The following is a 22,551-nucleotide window of genomic DNA, read 5'->3' as shown; positions in this document are numbered from 1 at the left end:
GTCAGGTGTGCAAAAAAACGCTCTGGTTCTTAAGGTGAAAAGCTGCTTGGTCCTTAAGGGGTTAAAATATGTTTATGATCCCACATGGTAAGCGTCATAAACATAGAAAAAAATTCAACACCAAAAATACTGATTTTTAATCACATAATCTATCAGAAAGAAACTACAGATTACGGCACAAAAAATGAGCCCTCATTCATCTCTGTATACAGAAAAATAGAAAAGCTATAGGGGTCAGAAAAGCATTTATGCATATGGATTTTGTTAAACAAAAAAAGTTTGAATTTTTTTCACGTAGTAAAAAATAAACTATATAAATTGGGAATTGTGTTAATTGCATTGACATACAGAATAAAGATAATGTATCATTTTTACCATAAAGTGCACTGCATAAAAACCAAACCTTCTAAAATGAGATTTCATTACAAAGTACAATTGGTAACACAAAAAACAAGCCCTAATATAGGTCTGTAGGTGAAAAAAATAAGTTATGGATTTTAAAAATGCAAAAACTTTCTATAAATTAATGCAAACAAATGTAAGAAATGTAATATATCTAATCTTTCTTCACTTGTCAGACTCCTGTCCTCCTAATTCTCTCCTAAGCTTATCATTAACCCCTTAAGGACTCAGACAATTTAATTTTTACGTTTTCATTTTTTCCTCCTCGCCTTCTAAAAATCATAACTCTTATATTTTCATCCACAGACTAGTATGAGGGCTTGTTTTTTGCGCGACCAGTTGTCCTTTGTAATGACATAACTCATTATATTATAAAATGTATGGCGCAACCAAAAAACACTATTTTTGTGGGGAAATTAAAACGAAAAACGCAATTTTGCTAATTTTGGAAGGTTTCGTTTTCACGCCGTACAATTTATGGTAAAAATGACGTGTTCTTTATTCTGAGGGTCAATACGAATAAAATGATACCCATGATAACCTACTTTTCTATTATTGTTGCGCTTAAAAAAAAAAAAAATCACAAACTTTTTAACCAAATTAGTACGTTTATAATCACTTTATTTTGATGACCTCTAACTTTTTTATTTTTCCATATAAGCAGCGGTATGGGGGCTCATTTTTTGCGCCATGATCTGTACTTTTTTTTTATACCACATTTGCATATAAAAACTTTTAATAATTTTTTTTTTTTTTTATAAAATGTATTAAAAAAGTAGGAATTTTGGATTTTTTTTTTCGTTCACGCCGTTCACCATACGGGATCATTAACATTTTATTTTAATAGTTCGGACATTTACGCACGCGGCAATACCAAAAATGTCTATATAAAAAAAAAATGTTACGCTTTTTTGGGGTAAAATAGGAAAAAACTGACGTTTTACTTTTTTATTTTAGGGAGGGGATTTTTCACTTTTTTTTTTACTTTTAAATTTTTTACATTTTTTTTTTTTTACACTTGAATAGTCCCCATAGGGGACTATTCATAGCAATACCATGATTGCCAATACTGATCTGTTCTATGTATAGGACATAGAACAGATCAGTATTATCGGTCATCTCCTGCTCTGGTCTGCTCGATCACAGACCAGAGCAGGAGACGCCGGGAGCCGGACGGAGGAAGGAGAGGGGACCTCCGTGCGGCGTTCTGAATGATCGGATCCCCACAGCAGCGCTGCGGGCGATCCGATCATTCATTCAAATCGCGCACTGCCGCAGATGCCGGGATCTGTATTGATCCCGGCACCTGAGGGGTTAATGGCCATTGCCGGCGGGTCCCTGGCTGTGATCAGCAGCCGGGATCAGCCTCGCATGACACGGCCATCGCTCCGATGCCCGCGGTTATGCACAGGACGTAAATGTACGTCCTGGTGCGTTAAGTACCACCTCACCAGGACGTACACTTACGTCCTTAAGGGGTTAAAGGCTTCTATAAACTTTGTCAGACCAAAAGTTAGGATGGAATTGGGAGAGATTGCTGTTGTGCAAATGAGTCTTCGGAGGAAAACTAGCCAGCTTTAGTCCAGCTATAGCCAGCATTAGTCTGAAAAAATGTTACCGTATTTTTCGCCGTATAAGACGCACTTTTTCTTCCCCACTATTTCTTCGTCTTATACGGCGAATATACACCTATCGGGTCGTCCCGGCGGCCGGGACCCGTGGCTAATACAGGGCATCACCGGTCGCGGTGATGCCCTGTATTAACCCTTCAGATGCGGCGATCAAAGCTGACCGCAGCCTCTGGAGCGAAAGTGACACTAACCCGGCTGCTCAGTTGGGCTGTTCGGGACCGCCGCGGTGAAATCGCGGCGTCCTGAACAGCTTACAGGACACCGGGAGGGACCTTACCTGCCTCCTCGGTGTCTGCTCAGTGCCAGGATCCCCTACATGGTGGCGTTCTACTTCGACGTCATCACGTCGTTGCACACGCTGTCCCGTCATCCAATAGGAGCGGTGTGCGTAGCGACGTGATGACGGCGACGGAGAGCGTGGATCCCGGGGAAGAAGACGTCCGGAGCATCGGGGACACCACGGGGACGTGGCGACAGCGATGGAGCGACATCCAGGGCAGCGGTGACTGGTCCGGAGCGGTGGGGACACGTGAGTATTACCTCCTATCCAGTGGTCTTCAACCTGCGGACCTCCAGATGTTGCAAAACTACAACTCCCAGCATGCCCGGACAGCCAACGGCTGTCCGGGCATGCTGGGAGTTGTAGTTTTGCAACATCTGGAGGTCCGCAGGTTGAAGATCACTGTTGGGTGCAGAATCTTTTTTTTCTAGATTTTGCACCTTTTTTAAAATTGGGTGCGTCTTATATGCCGGTGCGTCCTATAGGGCGAAATATACGGTAAGTCATCTTGACAAATAAAACAGACTAGAAGTCAGCACGCTTGGGGATTTTGTTACATGCTGCCAATAAAGGTCATTGTCAATGTGATCATTATTGCAGAATATCTATTTACAACATTAGAAATCATTACCAGGGCTGTATTACAGGGCTGCTTTTTCTCAGCACTGACGGGACTGCAAAAAACTTTGGGGGAGATTTAGCTTTCATATTTAAAAAGACCTATAAAAAAATAAAAGAAGCAAGCTGATTGGTTGCCATAGGCAACTTCACCACAGTTCCTCTTCACAAGTTTTGCTAAATCTCTCCCATTTACTTTAACCTAAATAATATATCCATAATAATAAATATACAGTCATGTCTTAATCTTTATTATGTTTCAGGGTCACACAGATGTCCTAGTGGGAGTCAAAGCAGAGATGGGAACACCAAAGTTGGAGCGTCGTAAAGAAGGGTATCTGGAATTCTTTGTAGATTGGTTAGTAAATAATTCTCTGCATTATGGATAAACAAAGCCATCTAATGTATACAAATTACTGTGGTGACACCTGGCTACGTTTTACTGCACTGCTATAGTAAGAATAAATTTTCTTCTTTAAAATGATATCATGATTCCCTCTGAATCGTTGAGCATACTTCATATTGCAAGCTCAGGCATTTGTAGTGCAGACATCTCATGCATTTAGGTTTCCATCCAACTGTATATAGGAGTTTGTGAACACCATGCCAGGGCCTGAACACTATAGAATATAAGAACTTGTAGTTTCACATCAGCTCGAACGTAAGGATTAGAGATGAGCGAACTTACAGTAAATTCAATTTGTCACAAACTTCTCCGCTCGGCAGTTGATGGTGCTCCAGTGGGCTGGAAAAGGTGGATACAGTCCTAGGAAAGAGTCTGTATCCACCTTTTCCAGCCCACGGGAGCACCTGAAAGCTGAACTAATTCATGCAGGAAAAGCCATCAACTGCCGAGCCGAGAAGTTCGTGACGAATCGAATTTACTGTAAGTTCGCTCATCTCTAGTAAGGATGTAAGTCACCAGTCAAAGTATGTTCAGAAACCCCTTTAATTATTTGTAGAAACTACAGCAATTTTATTTCATACCCTGGGAGTATCTGTTCAATAAAAGGGATTCCAGTACTCATACTTTGCCTCTTCAGTAATTTGTCTTTTAAGAGCAGTTATAATAACGCTGCTGCTTTACTTATATAAGGACACTGAACTGCGCAAGCTTAAAAACATGGGAGTGTGGGAAAGAGGAAACCTTGAGGAATCCTAAAGTTCAAGGTGGTGTTTGATATTTTTTGCATCCATACAATAGGAAATCATACAGTTTTCTAAGGAATGCATTAAAAAATCCCCTTGCAAAAGTTTCTTGTATTGGTGCAGTAGGCCCCTGTCAAAAAAAAAGTGTAGACTACAGGGCAGTTCATAGTATCCAAGAACTACATGGTGTCAGTCCTGTGACCTACAACATACACACCATGTGAGCACAGAATTCGTTTACGAAAAGATAAATGCTGTTAAAATCATACAAAACACCTTTAGGGTCTATTAACACGTACAGTGTTCTGTGCAGATTTAATGCGCAGTATTTCAAGCTGTGTTAAGTCAATCAGTTTACATTGAAATCTGCAGAAGAAAATCCTGCGCATCAAATCCTGCGCAGAATACTGTACGTGTGAATAGACCATCGATTTTTATTTTTATTTATTTATTTATTTTTTTGTTTAAACTTGTAAAAAAATTTTTTTTTTTTTTTTTTTTTTTAATGCCTGAAAATTTGTTTGGCGTATGTCAAGATGGGATGGAAATGCTGCAGATTTTGGTGTGGTTTATGGAAAAAATTAGTTAATTAAAAAAGGCAATGTGGCACATTTATCAGAAGTGTATGAGACAAACTGTCTGTCTGATTTGGTTTCAGGGCAATTGGTAAGTTTGGGCCAATGTTTTAAAATCTTAAGTTACGTATTTTGGCTGGGAATGCGCAGCTTTTTAGCAGCAAAGTCTGTAACATTACATTCATTGCTGATTTATTGTGCATTTAAACTTTTTTTTTTTTTTTTTTTGCTTATATAGTGCAGCATAGGCTAAGATTAGAAAGTATATGCCTTGTGCTTACCCGATCTAGCTGATGGCATGCATGGGTTTTAAAGGAGTACTCTGGAGCAGACTTCTCCTGCTCCGTCCTGCCCGGGCTGCAAAAAAAATGAAAATAAACCATCCCCCACCTTCCTGGGTTCCCGCGGAGCGTCACTACAGCTGATCGGTCCTCCGGTCCATCTTCTTCATACTTCCGTGTGAACGAAGCGTCACATGGCGCTCAGCCTATTATGGGCCGAGGCTGAACATCGTGCCGCTTCGTTCACACGGAAGTATGAAGAAGATGGACCAGAGGACCGATCAGCTGTAGTGGCGCTCCACGGGAACCCAGGAAGGTGAGGGATGGTTTATTTTCATTAATTTTTTTTTGCAGCCCGGGCAGGACAGAGCAGGAGTAGTCTGCTCCAGAGTACTCCTTTAAAGGGGTTGTGCCCTTTCGGAGCTCCGCTCGCAGAGTCTGGAAGTTCATTACTCCGAACGCTGTGTGCAGGCTTCAGTGTTCGCGGCCGCCCCCTCGTGACGTCACGCCCGGCCCCTCAACCAAAGTCTATGGGAAGGGGGAGGTCGCGCCCCCTTACCATAGACTTTCGTTGAGGGGCCGGGCGTGACGTCACGAGGGGGTGGCCGCAAACACTGAAGCCCGCACACAGCGTTCGGAGTAATGAACTTCCGGACTCTGCGAGCGGAGTTCCTAAAGGCAGCGCACAACCCCTTTAAGGCATGTTTGAGTCTAATACAGAGGATTAATGAATGTCATGCTGTCTACATTTCCCATAAATCTTCTGGCTTTGCAAAGAGAGGGGGTAGCTCAACTGACATAATGAGACTAACCTGATCACCTGACTTTTACAGTATTTTGTAGGGATGTCCAGATACTGGTATCGGAGCCGATACCAACCATTTGCATGGTATCGGGGACTCATTTAATGTCCCCGATACCTGCTGCCGCTCTGCTGGCCCGTTCTCCTGTCCTCCCGTCCGCATCATAGTGTTCCATGGAGGAGCATGTGACACACACGTCACTCCGCCTCCTCCCCTGCACCCAGCGTAACGCTATGGAGGAAGCAGAGTGACGTAAATGTCACATCCTCCTTCATAGGATGCCATGATGCGGACCGGAGGACGGGAGAACGGGGCAGTGGAGTGGCAGCACCCGACAGAGGAGGTGTGCTGCCTGCAAGGAGGGGGGGCTGCTACTAATGTCTACAGGGGGGGGGGGGACCTGCTGCTGTCTAAAAGGGGGGGGGACCCTGCTGCTGCTGTCTAAAAGTGGGGGGGCCCTGCTGCTGTCTAAACGGGGGGGGGACCCTGCTGCTTGTCTAAAGTGGGGGCCTGCTGCTGTTTAAATGGGGGCCCACTGTCTACAGGGGGGCTGCTGTCTACAAGGGGCTGCTGTCTACTAATGACTGCAAGGGGGATACTACCTACTAATAAAGAAAATCTTACAGTAGAGTCACCTGCACTAACTTGAATTTATAGGTAGATAGTGCAGGTGACTCTGTTTCTACCGCTGCTCACCATGTGGTCATCGGTCTCGCCGCCAATGCAAATGCCCTGTTCTGTCCAATGGAGAAGAGAGAAATCTTGGCTCATACTACAGCAGCCGCCTCCATTGCACACAACAAGAACCCACATATACGGTAACCAGCGGCAGAAACCGCGTCACCATGCTGTCAGATTCCCTTTAAAATATAAGTACTCGTACTTGGTATCGGCGAGTACTAGAATTAAAGTATCGATACTCTGTCTTGGTCTTAAAAAAAAAATGTTATCGGGACATCCCTAGTAATATTGCTGTTTCTGCAGAAATTTTCCAAAATCGCTGTAAACATTACAGTTTTACTGTGATTTGCACAAATGTGGTACAATAGCATCTTTATTTTTTATTTTTTGCTGTGTTTTTGGAAAGATCATTGTAAATAAAGCAGAAGAAATGCAGGTACACAATCTGGGGTACAGCCCCGGGGCGGAGTATACAGATAGAGCTGGGTAGGCTCTGTGAGCTAGCAGGTGCAATTTAATGATGTGATAATGTTATCTTGTAGTTAACAGGAAGTCACTAACCCAGGACTGACATGGCGAATGTGCATGATATGGGCAAACCATAAAAACATAGTTCGTCACTATATCCACTGCATTTCCATAGCCTAAATTTACGTGCTGCAGATCCATTTCCACATTGATTTCACACAGATTTTTTTTCTTTCGTATATGTAGATGAGATTTGTTAAAATCTGTAATCTGCAAGTTCTCTATTAATTAAAAATGCGTAGTGTTTTTTGCCCTGTAGTAGGCATCTGTACTGAAGAAAACGGAGTTGTACTGAGTTGGGAGCTTTCTCTGTGATTTGCTGAGAGGGGGACAAGGGATTAGGTGCTGATCTGTCCCCATCAATGATATGATCCGGTGTTATTTGCCCCAATCTTATAATATAGACATGACTATTCATTGTAATCCTGCTTTCGTATAATGTTACTATTATTTGCCATCCATCTGTGTCTTTAACCCCTTATGGACTCAGCCCATTTGGGCCTTAAGGACAATTTTATTTTTACATTTTTGTTTTTTCCTCCTCGCCTTCAAAAAATCATAACTCTTTTATATTTTCTTCCACAGACTAGTATGAGGGTTTGGTTTTTGTGCGACCAGTTGTCCGTTGTAATGCCATCACTCACTTTACCATAAAATGTATGGTGCAGCCCAAAAAATACTATTTGTGTGGGGAAATTAAAAAGAAAACCGCAATTTTGGAAGGTTTCGTTTTCATGCCGTACAATTTACGGTAAAAATGAAGTGTTCTTTATTCTTTGGGTCAAAACGATTAAAATGATACCCATGATAACATACTTTGCGATTTTTTTTTTTTTTTAAGCGCAACAGTAATAGAAAACTGTTTAACCAAATTAGTACGTTTAAAATCCCCCTATTTTGAAGACCTATAACTTTTTTCATTTTTCTGTATAATCAGCAGTATGAGGGCTAATTTTTTGCGCTGTGATCTGTACTTTTTATTGATACCATTTTTTGCTTATATAAAACCTTAAACACTTTTTTATAAATTTTCTTTGGAATAAAATGTTTTAAAAAAAAAAAGCAGCTATTTTGGACTTTTCTTTTTTTCTTTATGTTCACGATTTTCACCGTACCATATCATTAACCCCTTCCCGCAGAATGTCATATATAAACGCCGGGTTGTGCAGTGCGTTCGCGCATCCCGGCGTTTATAAATGACATGCAGTTAACCCGGCGATGCGCAGCATCGCACGGGTTAACTGGCAGAAGTCCCGCTGTTTCCAGCAGGGGACAACTTCTGCTTCACCCCCAGGACCATCAATTGATGGTCCTGGTCAGCGATCACTGTGATTGGTCCCTGTGGACCAATCACAGTGATCTGGGGTGAAAGTTCAGATCCCCCGCACTGCCCGCCCCTGGAAGTCGGGCAGAACGGGGGACGAAGGCTGCAGGGGCTCGCGGGGACCTGCGGCATTCGGGGGGGAACACGTGGGGACCGGCGGACTTACCTGATCCAGCGGCGGGACCGAGGAGCAGCGCGGGACCGGCCACGTGGACGAGCAGCGACGGGTGAGTATATGGTCCTCAGAAGCAGCAGTGAAGATCTTCACTGCTGCTTCTAGGAGTCTGAAAACTACAACTCCCAGCATGCCTAGACAGCCTTTGGCTGTCTGGGCATGCTGGGAGTTGTAGTTTTGCAACATCTGGAGGGCCTCAGTTTGGAGACCATTGTATAATGGTCTCCAATCTGTGCTCTTCCAGCTGTTGCAAAACTACAACTCCCAGCATGCACTGACTGTCCAGGCATGCTGGGAGTTTTAGTTAAGCAACATCTGGCCCTTCAGATTTTGCCGAACTACAACTCCCAGCATGCCCTTCAGCTGTCTGGGCATGCTGGGAGTTGTAGTTTTGCAACAGCTGGAGACACACAGGTTGGGAAACATTGTTTCTAACTCAGTGTTTCCTAACCTGTGTGCCTCCAGCTGTTGCAAAACTATAACTCCCAGCATGCACTAAAGACCATGCATGCTGGGAGTTGTAGTTTTGCAACATCTGGAGGGCCCCAGTTTGGAGACCATTGTATAATGGTCTCCAATCTGTGCTCTTCCAGCTGTTGCAAAACTACAACTCCCAGTATGCACTGACTGTCCAGGCATGCTGGGAGTTTTAGTTCAGCAACATCTGGCCCTTCAGATGTTGCCGTACTACAACTCCCAGCATGCCCTTCAGCTGTCTGGGCATGCTGGGAGTTGTAGTTTTGCAACAACTGGAGACACACTGGTTGGGAAACATTGTCTGTTTCTAACTCAGTGTTTCCTAACCTGTGTGCCTCCAGCTGTTGCAAAACTATGACTCCCAGCATGCACTAACAGACCATGCATGCTGGGAGTTGTGGTTTTGCAACAGCTGATGCAAGCCCCCCCCCCGCCCCGCCACCCCCGTGAATGTACAGGGTACATTCACATGGGCGAGGCTTTTACAGTGGGTTTCTCGCATCTTGAGATGCAGCAAATTTTGCGCTGGGAAACTCGCTGTAATCCCCCGCCCATGTGACTGTACCCTAAAAACACTACACTACACTAACACAAAATAAAATAAAAAGTTAAAAACACTACATATACACATACCCTTACACAGCCCCCCTCCCCCAATAAGAACGTCCGGTACACCACTGTTTCCAAAGCAGAGCCTCCAGCTGTTGAAAAACAACAACTCCCAGTATTGTCGGACAGCCGTTGACTGTCCAGGCATGCTGGGAGTTTTGCAACAGCTGGAGGCACCCTGTTTGGGAATCACTGGCGTAGAATACCCCTATGTCCACCCCTATGCAAATCCCTAATTTAGGCCTCAAATGCACATGGCGCTCTCACTTTGGAGCCCTGTCGTATTTCAGGGCAACAGTTTAGGGCGACATATGGGGTATCGCTGTAATCGGGAGAAATTGCGTTACAAGGTGTGGGGGGCTTTTTCTTCTTTAACCCTTCATGAAAAGGAAATGTTGGGGTCTACACCAGAATGTTAGTGTAAACATTTTTTATTTTTTACACTAACATGCTGATGTTGCCCTATACTTTAAATTTTCACAAGAGGTAAAAGGGAAAAAAGTCCCCCAAAATTTGTAACGCAATTTCTCCCGACTACAGAGATACCCCATATGTGAGCGCAAAGTGCTCTGGGGGCGCACAACAAGGCCCAGAAGGGAGAGTGCACCATGTACATTTGAGGTGATTTGCACAGGGGTGGCTGATTGTTACAGCGGTTTTGACAAACGCAAAAAAAACAAAACCCCACATGTGACCCCATTTCGGAAACGACACCCCTCACGGAATGTAATGAGGGGTGCAGTGAGAATTTACACCCCACAGGTGTCTGACGGATCTTTGGAACAGTGGTCCATGAAAATGAAAACTTGTACAGCCCACTGTTCCAAAGATCTGTCAGACACCAGTGGGGGGTAAATGCTCACTGTACCCCTTGTTACGTTCCTCAAGGGGTCTAGTTTCCAAAATGGTATGCCATGTGTGTTTTTTTTTGCTGTTCTGGCACCTTAGGGGCTTCCTAAATGCGACATGCTCCCCGAGCAAAATTTGCTCTCAAAAAGCCAAATATGACTCCTTCTCTTCTGAGCATTGTAGTTCGCCCATAGTGCACTTCAGGTCAACTTATGGGGTACCTACATACTCAGAAGAGATGGGGTTACAAATTTTGGGGAGTATTTTCTGCTATTAACCCTTGCAAAAAGGTGAAATTAGGGGGGAAACACACATTTTAGTGGAAATTTTTTTTTTTTTTTTTACATATGCAAAAGTCATGAAACACCTGTGGGGTAATAAGGCTCACTTTATTCCTTATTACATTCCTCAAGGGGTCTAGTTTCCAAAATGGTATGCCATGTGGGTATTTTTTGCTGTTCTGGCATCATAGGGGCTTCCTAAATGCGACATGCCCCCCGAGCAAAATTTGCTCTCAAAAAGCCAAATATGACTCCTTCTCTTCTGAGCATTGTAGTTCACCCATAGTGCACTTCAGGTCAACTTATGGGGTACCTCCATACTCAGAAGAGAAGGGGTTACAAATATTGGGGGGTATTTCCTGCTATTAACCCTTGGAAAAATGTGAAATTTGGGGGGAAACACACATTTTAGTGAAAAAAAAATATTTTTTTTTTACATATGCAAAAGTCGTGAAACACCTGTGGGGTATTAAGGCTCACTTTATTCCTTGTTACGTACCTCAAGGGGTCTAGTTTCCAAAATGGTATGCCATGTGAGGGTTTTTTGCTGTTCTGGCACCATAAGGGCTTCCTAAATGCAACATGCCCCCAAAAACCATTTCAGAAAAACGTACTCTCCAAAATCCCCTTGTCGCTCTTTCCCTTCTGAGCCCTCTACTGCGCCCGCCGAACACTTTACATAGACATATGAGGTATGTGCTTACTCGAGAGAAATTGGGCTACAAATATAAGTATACATTTTCTCCTTTTACCCCTTGTAAAAATTAAAAAATTGGGTCTACAAGAACATGCGAGTGTAAAAAATGAAGATTGTGAATTTTCTCCTTCACTTTGCTTCTATTCCTGTGAAACACCTAAAGGGTTAAAATGATGACTGAATGTCATTTTGAATACTTTGGGGGGTGCAGTTTTTATAATGGGGTCTTTTGTGGGGTATTTCTAATGAGAAGACCCTTCAAATCCACTTCAAACCTGAACTGGTCCCTGAAAAATAGTGAGTTTGAAAATTTTGTGAAAAATTGGAAAATTGCTGCTGAACTTTGAAGCCCTCTGGTGTCTTCCAAAAGTAAAAACTCGTCACTTTTATGATGCAAACATAAAGTAGACATATTGTATATGTGAATAAAAATTTTTTTTATTTGTAATATACATTTTCCTTACAAGCAGAGAGCTTCAAAGTTAGAAAAATGCAAAATTTTCAAATTTTTCATCAAATTTTAGGATTTTTCACAAGGAAAGGATGCAAGTTACCACAAAAATTTACTACCATGTTAAAGTAGAATATGTCACGAAAAAACAATCTCGGAATCAGAATGATAACTAAAAGCATTCCAGAGTTATTAATGTTTAAAGTGACAGTGGTCAGATGTGCAAAAAACGCTCTGGTCCTTAAGGCCAAAATGGGCTTGGTCCTGAAGGGGTTAAGATTAAATTTTTATAGTTGGGACATTTACGCACGTGGCGATACCAAATATGTACATAAAATATATATATATATATTTTTACACTTTTTGCGGGTGAAATAGGAAAAATGGGACAATTTACGCTTTTATTTGGGGAGGGGGTTTTCAAATTTTTTTTAACCTTTTTTTTACTTTTATTTTTACCCTTTAATAGTCCCTATAGGGGACTATTTATAGCAATCATTCGATTGCTAATATTGTTCAGTGATATGCATAGGACATAGCACTGATCAGTATTATCGGTCATCTTCTGCTCTGGTCTGCTCGATCGCAGACCAGAGCAGAAGACTCGTGGAAGGCAGCGGAGGCAGGTGAGGGGACCTCCGGCTGCCATGCTGGATGATACGATCGCCGCGGCAGTGCTGCGGGTGATCCGATCATCCATTCAAAGTACCGCACTGCCGCAGATTCCGTGATCTGTATTGATCACGGCATCTGAGGGGTTAATGGCGGACATCTGCGTGATTGCGGATGTCCGCCATTACGGGGGGGTCCCTGGCTGCTATCAGCAGCCGGTACCTGCCGCGCATGACGCGAGCATCGCTCCGATGCTCGCGGTCATGCATAGGACCTCCTGGTGCGTTAAGTACCAGCTTACCAGGCCTTACATTTACGTCCTGCGTCGTTAAGGGGTTAACATATTGTAGGTTTTTCTTGAGTTGTCACATTCCCGTCGTAATTAATGCCCCGGGGTATGGATACGTCAGCAGAAGCTCAAAATCGTCTGCTGACTTATCAGAGCTTGGATTGGTACAGACCACATTCAATCCGATGACCTGAATGTAGTCCCCTAGTTACTATGTTTGGGTCATTTTCCGAGTGTATCAGTTTTGAAAAACATGGTTTGTCAAGTTTTTCCGTCTGAGCCAAAATTCATGTTCTTTATGACTTTATTAAATATTGTAATTTCAAAGCAGGAATCGTATGTTGGGATTACATATGATATACAGTGTAAGTATGCACAATATGACCTGTATCGAGAACAGACATTAAAATGATGTGACTGGAGAAAATGAACCTTTGTGTACGTATGGGAGATTTATCAAAAACTGTGCAGAGGAAAAGTCGACCAGTTGCCCATAGCAACCAATCAGATTGCTTCTTTAATTTTTAAAGAGGCCCCTGAATTAACTTTTCCTCAGCACAGGTCTTGATAAATCTCCCCAATAGTTATTTTACACTGCAGTGCTACGGTTCTGTTCAGTTCTGGATAAATCTTCAACTCCTTAAGGACGCAGGGCGTACAGGAGCTGAGCCCGTGTCATAGGGGGGGTGGTCAGCCGCCGGGAGCAGTGTCTAATGCCGGACATCACTTATCACAGTGATGCCCAGCATCAACCCCTTAGAGTAGACACTGCAATCTAACTTGATCTCACCATCTAAAATAAAAAACAAACGGCTGATCGAGACCACTGCAGTAAAACAGCTGAGAGGACGTGGGGGGGCCCTTACCAGTCTCCTCACTGTCTGATTGGTGGCTTGATGCTCCAGGAAGCCTCAGCAGCCTGGAACAATTGAGCACTGATAACACTGATCATTGCTATGCTATGGCATTGCATTGAACAATTTATGCAATCCAAGGATTGCATGTAATGGTCCCTATGGGGACTAGAAAATAATGTAAAAAAGCTAAAAGAATTAAATAAAAAATAAAAATAAAAAATGTGGTTTAACCTCTTCCCTAATAAGTGTTTTTCCCATTTTAAAAAATGTTTAAAAAAAATAAACACGTAATATCGCCGTGTGCGTAAATGTCCGAACTATAAAAATAGAACGTTAATTAAACCGCACTGTTAATGGCGTATATGTAAAAAAATACAAAGTCCAGAATTGCATATTTTTGGTCACTTTTGTATAAAATATATAAAACGATAAAGTCCCATCAAAACAAAAATGGTACAGATAAATACTACAGATCACAGCGCAAAAAATGAGCCCGCACACGGAAAAATTAAAACGTTTTAGGGGTCAGAAGAGAACAATTTTAAATGTACTAATTTTCCGTAAAAAAAAAAATTCTAATTTTTTAGCAGAAATAAAACTTTAGTTAAACCTATATAAGTTTGTTATCCTTTTAATCGTATGGACCCAAAGAATAAAGATTAGGTGTCACTATTACCAAAAAGTGTACAGCATAGAAATGGAAACTGCCAAAAATTACAAAATGGCGCTGTTTTTTTTTTTTTTTTTTTCCAATTTTGTACCACAAATATATATATTTACAATCTGTTAACATACTTTAGTTTCACAATGTTTTTATTGAATTTTATAAACATAAGAAATGTAACATATAACATATTATGACATCAGATGTGTCAGAGTTTACATATGAACATGCATAATAACCTTGACTGGTGGAGCATAATTGTTCATCCAAACAGAGCTATGCATATTCACAAAGGATCTATTAGGTCCAAAGGGACCTTAATTGAAATTTGAGAGCAAGATAATAACAATAGGAAGGAAAACAATAAAATGGTGAGTCTCCATAACTTCTACAAAATCAATCAAAATTGCTGCATCAGGCAGTTGTCTGGTATTTGGTAGAATTCAGAATCAAGGTCTCAAAGGCTCAGCCGTCTTATACACTCGAAGAACCACTCTTTTGTGTGTAGTAAGCTAAATTGTATCCTTACTTAGTTTAGATAGTAAGGGTCTATGGGGGTTTATAAAGATTAATCCAGGATTCCCATCTCGGTCAAAGGGGGTTAACATACTTTAGTAGAGAACTAAATATCAATTACCAGGAAACATTGGTTCCTGCTGTGGGATTTTTAATATTTATGGTGGAAATACAGTTTTAGAAAGATTTTTTTCAGATATAGAGAGGACATGATGTTTTGAGACTGCAGGGAAACAGTCACTGGTATTTTGTAGGAGTGCAGGGGTGATATTATGGGAAGAGGTGTAGAGTATCATCAGCATAGAGATGGTATTGAAAACCCAATCTACTGATATTCTCTAGAACACTATTTATTTAGATTTCTATATGATACAGAAGGTCAAAAAGCAAATTCCAAGCAGTTAACTGGGAGACACGCATGTTAAAAGTTGTTTTAGTCATATGAGCACATGTGGCAAATTTCCCACCTCTGGAGATTATCCTAACATGGGTCACTTCGTGCAAAGCCATAAATATCATATACCCGTTGTCTTCACGTGTGAGCAGAGCAGTCTGATTTCACTTACTAACAGATGAATGTGGTCACAGGATGAATTCGTTATGTTTGCAGCCAGGGTTTACCGCTTCCGATAGTACATAGCTCATTAACATTGTCTTTGATTTACTGGAGACTCACTTCACTTATCCTATGGAGACAGGCTGATAAGTCTTATCAAAGTGAATTCAGCTAAAATAGTACGTCATAATTTAAGTGACCTCTAAGTGACTTACACCAGAATTATTTTGCAATGGATTTAGATGCAACATTTTTTAATTTTTTTTTTTTACACACACGACTTAACCCCTTAAGGACGCAGGACGTAAATGTACGTCCTGGTGAGGTGGTACTTAACGCACCAGGACGTACATTTACGTCCAAGCATAACCGCGGGCATCGGAGCGATGCCCGTGTCATGCGCGGCTGATCCCGGCTGCTGATCGCAGCCAGGGACCCGCCGGCAATGGCCGACGCCCGCGATCTCGCGGGCGTCCGCCATTAACCCCTCAGGTGCCGGGATCAATACAGATCCCGGCATCTGCGGGAGTTCGCGATTAAAATGAACGATCGGATCGCCCGCAGCGCTGCTGCGGGGATCCGATCATTCATAACGCCGCACGGAGGTCCCCTCACCTTCCTCCGTGCGGCTCCCGGCGTCTCCTGCTCTGGTCTGTGATCGAGCAGACCAGAGCAGGAGATGACCGATAATACTGATCTGTTCTATGTCCTATACATAGAACAGATCAGTATTAGCAATCATGGTATTGCTATGAATAGTCCCCTATGGGGACTATTCAAGTGTAAAAAAAAAAATGTAAAAAAATGTAAAAGTAAAAGTAAAAAAAAAGTGAAAAATCCCCTCCCCCAATAAAAAAGTAAAACGTCCGTTTTTTCCTATTTTACCCCCAAAAAGCGTAAAAAACATTTTTTATAGACATATTTGGTATCGCCGCGTGCGTAAATGTCTGAACTATTAAAATAAAATGTTAATGATCCCGTACGGTGAACGGCGTGAACGAAAAAAAATTTTAAAAGTCCAAAATTCCTACTTTTTTAATACATTTTATTGAAAAAAAAATTATAAAAAATGTATTAAAAGTTTTTTATATGCAAATGTGGTATCAAACAAAAGTACAGATCATGGCGCAAAAAATGAGCCCCCATACCGCCGCTTATACGGAAAAATAAAAAAGTTATAGGTCATCAAAATAAAGGGATTATAAACGTACTAATTTGGTTAAAAAGTTTGTGATTTTTTTTAAGCGCAACAATAATATAAAAGTATATAATAATGGGTATCATTTTAATCGTATTGACCCTCAGAATAAAGAACACACGTCATTTTTACCATAAATTGTACGGCGTGAAAACGAAACCTTCCAAAATTAGCAAAATTGCGTTTTTCGTTTTAATTTCCCCACAAAAATAGTGTTTTTTGGTTGCGCCATACATTTTATGATATAATGAGTTATGTAATTACAAAGGACAACTGGTCACGCAAAAAACAAGCCCTCATACTAGTCTGTGGATGAAAATATAAAAGAGTTATGATTTTTAGAAGGCGAGGAGGAAAAAATGAAAACGTAAAAATTAAATTGTCTGAGTCCTTAAGGCCAAAATGGGCTGAGTCCTTAAGGGGTTAAAGGGGTACTCCACTGGCCAGCCTTCCGGCTGTGTTCGGAACATTTAGTTCCAAACGTTGTGCGCGCGCTGTGGGGGTCGACTACGCCCCCTCGTGATGTCATGCCACGCCCCCTCAATTCAACTCTATGGAATGAGGCTTGGCGGCCGTCACACCCCCTCCCATAGACTTATATTGAGGGGGCATGGCCGACCCCTGCAGCGCGCGCACAGCGTTCGGAACTAAATGTTCCGAACATGACCGGAAGACTGGCCAGTGGAGTACCCCTTTAAAGGGTATCTATTATTTGTATTTGCTGCTAAGGGATGTAGACACCATTGAATACCTGTTGGGGTATCTTTTCTGAAGTTAAAGGAGAACTCCAGTGCAAATCTTTTCCTGTGACAATGAAGCAGTAATGAAAGTTATAAAAGGTAGGCTTGTACTTGCGTTTCCTATTCTGAAGCTCTGATGGACATTTTCTGTTTTTTTTTTCCTCCGACCGGATGTTCAGTAGTTCTGGCTGGAGTGATGACGCTCGACCAGTTTTTTTTTCATTGTGGCCGGCATCTCTAGCCCGATGACTCGTCCTCCCAGCAGTCCTTGTGATCTTCCCCTGCTTCCCGGGCCAGTGTCGGCTACTCCCTGTGTAATGAATATTCATATATTCGGCATTTGCAGAGCCCTAATTGGCCCAGCTCTGCAAATGCCCATCTTCTAGCCTCATCCAATGTGCTGGTTTGCGCATGCGCATTTTTCAGGGGAAGGGCAGGAGCGGACCGGACATTATGCTAAGACATTATGGGAGATGTAGTCTTTTACGCTACACTCCCTATGTACTGTACCCGGAAGTGACTGGATTTTCGGACGGGCATAGCTGAGGAACTGATGGACCAATTTGCGTGAAAATTGGCTCTATTAAAAAGGTAGAAGCCTAAGCTATATTTAGGAATTACTTTAGTGCATCTGAGTTCTCCTTTAATGGTGGTTGCCAAACTTATAAAATTACCTTTTTATTTCATAGCTGTCAAGGAAGTGGGGCTGAGCTGCTAAAATGCAACTGGCTGGCATGCCTTCTCACCCCCCGACACCTCCTTGAGGTACAGGGCTCTTTCCATCAAACAAGGAGGTGTTAAAAAGAGAGAAAAGGGGAAAGGCCCACAAAGGCACCTAGTGCATTACCCTGGGAGATGGTGAGGTCCCCACAAAATGTGGGGTAAAAGGGGGTCTAAAAGATGGCCGCTCACCTGGAGCGTATATCATATACGCATGTAACCTCTATCTGAGGTAAAAAAAGGATTCTGTGCAAGCCCACAGGTCTCAGGATGGATCCGAAGGAAAATCCTGTTGCTGAACTGGATGTGGTGAGGAAAAATGACCTTAAGGTAGGTGCTCAGGAGTCCGCAGAATTTCACAGCCAAGTCATGGAAGTGAGTTAAATTCAGGCTTTATTAGTTCATAGCATCAATAACGCATTTCGGGGTCAGCATACCCCTTCTTCAGATTGACAGATTTGTACAGTGCATTGACACATGGGGCTTTTTATACACACATGGATTAAAAAACAAGATGGTGGCGGGGTCACAGTGGCAACATGCATAAATAAAGAGCTACTGTGACCCCTGACCCTGCCACCATCTTGTTTTTTAATCCATGTGTGTATAAAAAGCCCCATGTGTCAATGCACTGTCTTTAAAACACACCAAAGTTTTGTCAAATGGACAGTAAAGCTTTTAAAAGAAAAATGTCAGTGTCTAGAGGGTTGCTCAAATTCATCATGCATCATGTGCCATCTATATACATTTGGCAGTATTAACATCATTTTGGGCAAATAAATGCTAGCATACTATGACACTGTTGATGGCCCTGTCCTTGTGTGTCTAAATATTACTGCTTAATACCACATAAGTCATAGTACATGTAGCTGCAGTGAGATAGATTTGTTTGTAAGCATCTTTGGCGTTAGAGCATTGAGCCTCTGGGCCCCCCACTGATCTCTAGAATGATGGGATTGCTGTGCTGATTTAATGCTGTGATCCCTCTTAGCTCTCCCACTGCTGATCCAGTACACTTAACTGTAGCTGGCGGGGAGGCGGCAGTAAATCAATGCCACAGACCCTTTATTTTTAGAGTAGGTTGGGGTCTTAGAGTAGTAGTAGCATGTCTGAACATACTATACCATTCCTTTTAAGATGAAAACTCCTTTCGCCCATAAAAGAATGTTTATCATGTACTCTTTCAGTTCTGCTAATGCCACTCCAGAGTTTGAAGGACGTGGAGGAGAAGAGCTTGGCGGTGAGATTGCCAGCATGCTTTATAAAATATTTGATAACAAGCGCAGCATTGACCTTGAATCGCTCTGCATTCTGCCCGCTGAGCACTGCTGGATTCTCTATGTGGATGTGCTGGTAAGTAAGACACATTACTTTATACCTTTTTATATATGAATCTCTTAGTCTATCTCGCTCTAAGCTACACACTTGTCTTTCGGTTTTATTGTCATTTGACGATTGCAATATGATGGGTAATCATTCACTGACCTGCAGCAGTGTCTCAATGACGCACATGACTTATTGCTTTTTGTGTATTCTTATTGGGCTTTAGTCAAATGGATTAGTCTTCATACTTTCACAAAACCAATCAATGTAAGGTATTGAAAACATGTTTGTCAAGGTAATGTGCCTCACACAGCTGATACTGTTAATCAGTTATCATTTGACCCTATGGCTAAGGGTGACCTTTTGTTCTAAGGCTAGTCATACACATAGGATTACTGAGCATTTGACCAGACCAATCCCTCCCGATATCCCCCCCCCCCCCCCAATCCACATGCCTGCTCAGCTTGGTCAAGCATTTCTATGTTCTGAATGGGGACGTTGAAGAGAATCCCTGACAGAGGTTTATCTTCCAGAGAATGAAAGATTTGGGTATTTGAAATTCAAGATCCTTGACAAATCTCCTCTTCTCCTACGTAATCTGTATGGGGCCACCGTGCGCCTTAAAAGGTTGACTGAAAACATCACCTTTGGCTGACATATCTAAGTGTATGGGCTAGCTTACGACAGCAGCAGCGCGAGATCAGCCACATTAGAAATGTAGTACATCAGTCTCAAGTGATCATAGCCTGTGGCATTATGCCAAAAGTGAGATGATAGTTGCTAGTAAGTGTGACTCGTATTGTCATATTTTCTGGGATGGAGGTCATTGTCCCTTGCAGCTGCCTTTTGCTGTAATTCAAAGCAGTCACTCCTCTACGACATCTGCACCCCGTACACTTTTGATCTCTCTTGTTTTGCACACACCAGCGACTGGTCATTTTTATTGTTCTTGTTTGTGATTTTACAGTTCCTTTGACACTATAAGGTCTTCACACTGCAGACATTCAGCTGGTGGAATGTCGCTGGCTGAATGCATGTTTGCAGCAAGGTAGGAACATGCTTATGTGCGCCATCTCATGGATGGTTATGCAGTATGGTGGAATTCCGCTCAAAGAATGAATGTGTTCATTCTTTAGGCGGACATCCATTCTGTCAGCAGAATTTTACTATGGCGATTCCACTGTACACAGAGCAGCAAAATCCCATTAAAACAATAGGACTGCATAGGGAATTCTATCGGTGGAATGTCCGCAGTGTGAATAAGCCCTTACTCTGACTGACTGGTATGTTCTTTTTACACATTAAGGGAGTATATAGTGTAAAAAATGGTTGATCAGTGCTGATTGAATACTGAATTGTGACTGAATCCTTAAGATGAATTGTATCTTAATGCAGATGATCGCCTTTTTGTTTTTATACTGAGTTTGATCATATTTTCTTCTCTAGTCACAACAGCCTTTCTGTTGGTTTTCTGTTACCAAAGAACAGGGCATTATGAGAAATCAAATTACTATACCTATATCTCAGAGCTTCCCTTAGAAGTCTCAATTTGCAGATTCCAGCAAAAATCCCAAACAGTAGCACTATACACAGCGCTGTTTATCCTGGTGTAGTAAATGCAAAAAAATGAACATACTCAAGTCAGGTCCTTTTGGATGTCCTTAAGCAATTAAGTAAAAAGCACCTCTCCTTACAATTAAATAATTCTTCATCCCATTTCCTAACCCTCTACATCAAATGCATATGGTGTTGGCGAAGAAACTTTATTTACTTTAAAGGGGTACTCCACTGGAAAACATTTTTTTTTTTTTTTTTTTTTTTTTTTTAAATAAACTGGTGCCAGAACGTTAAACAGATTTGTAAATGACTTCTAGTAAAACAAATCTTAATCTTTCCAGTACTTATCAGCTGCTGTATGTGTATGCTCCACAGGAAGTTCTTTTCTTTGATTTTTCTGTCTGACCACAGTGCTCTCTGCTGACACCTCTGTCCATTTTAGGAACTATCCAGAGAAGGAGAGGTTTGCTAGGGGGATTTGCTCCTACTCTGTACAGTTCCTAAAATGGACAGAGGTGTCAGCAGAGAGCACTGTGGCCACAGAAAGGAAATTCAAAAAGAAAACAACTTCCTGTGGCACATCAAATCTTTTTAACTTTCTGGCACCAGTTGATTTAGAAAAATGTTTTCCAGTGGCGTACACCTTTAATATTAGTGAACCCATAAGAAAGAAAAAAAGCAAAACATCCACAGAGTTAATTGACTCTATGTAAATCTTCCTTAAAAAAGAAAAGTTACATTTTAAGTTTCTGCAAATATAGAAATTTAGATGATGTTTCTAAGGGTGTATTTTGTCTATCATGTAAATAAAACAATAATATAAGCAAATGCCCCCCTTTTTATTCTTCCTCTTGCATCTAATGCCTTTTATCTTCAAGAAGCATCTAATTACCAGTAATTAAAGTTCTTGTAAATGGCCCCTTTGTTCTTCCATAAAAGGCTTGATTTAAGCTCTCAGCAATTAGGAGACCGTTCACACTACTAATTACCTCCTGACTAATTGTTCATTGTGTGCGCTGGTAACTGGCACCGCAACACTGATGTCATTTCACAGTTCTTTACTGATAAGAGTAAAAAGTAAAGCATTTTTAGGTGCTACAGTGATATTAGAATTTTTTTATTTATTCTGTTTATGATTATGCCAAACCTATCCATAACCTGTAAGATAACTAATACTAATAAAGCAGTCCTTTCTTGCAGCTATTGGAGTGTGGCGGTAACCTGTTTGACACCATTTCTATAGCAGTAAAGGCAGCACTCTTCAATACGAGGTAAAGTAGCTTGATATAGAAATATATACAAAATAGACAAACACATATAGATGGCTATAGAGACAGTGGCCCAGTATGTGCATTACACTGTTCTGACCCCTATAACTGTTTTTTTCCAACTGTGAGAGCAATTTTTTTGCACCCTGATCTGTAGTTTTTATCAGTACCTCTTTTTATGTAGCTTTTTGATCACTTTATCCCTTTTTTTGTGACCAACAAAAATCAGCAATTTGGGGATTTGATATTTTATGCCACTAACTGTGTGGGATCAGGAGTGTGATAATTGAATCATTTTATATCAAACATGTGTTTTTTTTTATTTATTTATTTATTTTTTTTGGGGGGGGGGGGGGGGGAAATGCGCAGACACACTGTGTCCAATAGTGACACCCCCCACCACCACCACGTATCGGAACAGTACACAGTATCTAGGATTG

General features: G+C 41.7%; 1 protein-coding gene across 1 annotated transcript in view; it reads left to right on the top strand.

The window, feature by feature from the left end:
- The window catches only part of EXOSC7 (exosome component 7), a 64,189-nt gene that overhangs the window by 7,226 nt on the left and 34,412 nt on the right, over positions 1-22,551 (top strand). Inside the window, exons 3-5 of the mRNA XM_056520576.1 lie at positions 3,195-3,289; positions 19,151-19,316; positions 22,044-22,114. Coding sequence (XP_056376551.1) covers positions 3,195-3,289; positions 19,151-19,316; positions 22,044-22,114 — 332 coding nt within the window. The remainder of the gene's footprint in view (positions 1-3,194; positions 3,290-19,150; positions 19,317-22,043; positions 22,115-22,551) is intronic.

Source organism: Hyla sarda, chromosome 5, assembly GCF_029499605.1.
Source record: "Hyla sarda isolate aHylSar1 chromosome 5, aHylSar1.hap1, whole genome shotgun sequence".
Classification (NCBI taxonomy): domain Eukaryota; kingdom Metazoa; phylum Chordata; class Amphibia; order Anura; family Hylidae; genus Hyla; species Hyla sarda.
The sequence above is the reverse complement of the archived record's forward strand: the minus strand, read 5'-3'. Positions and strand labels throughout refer to the sequence as shown.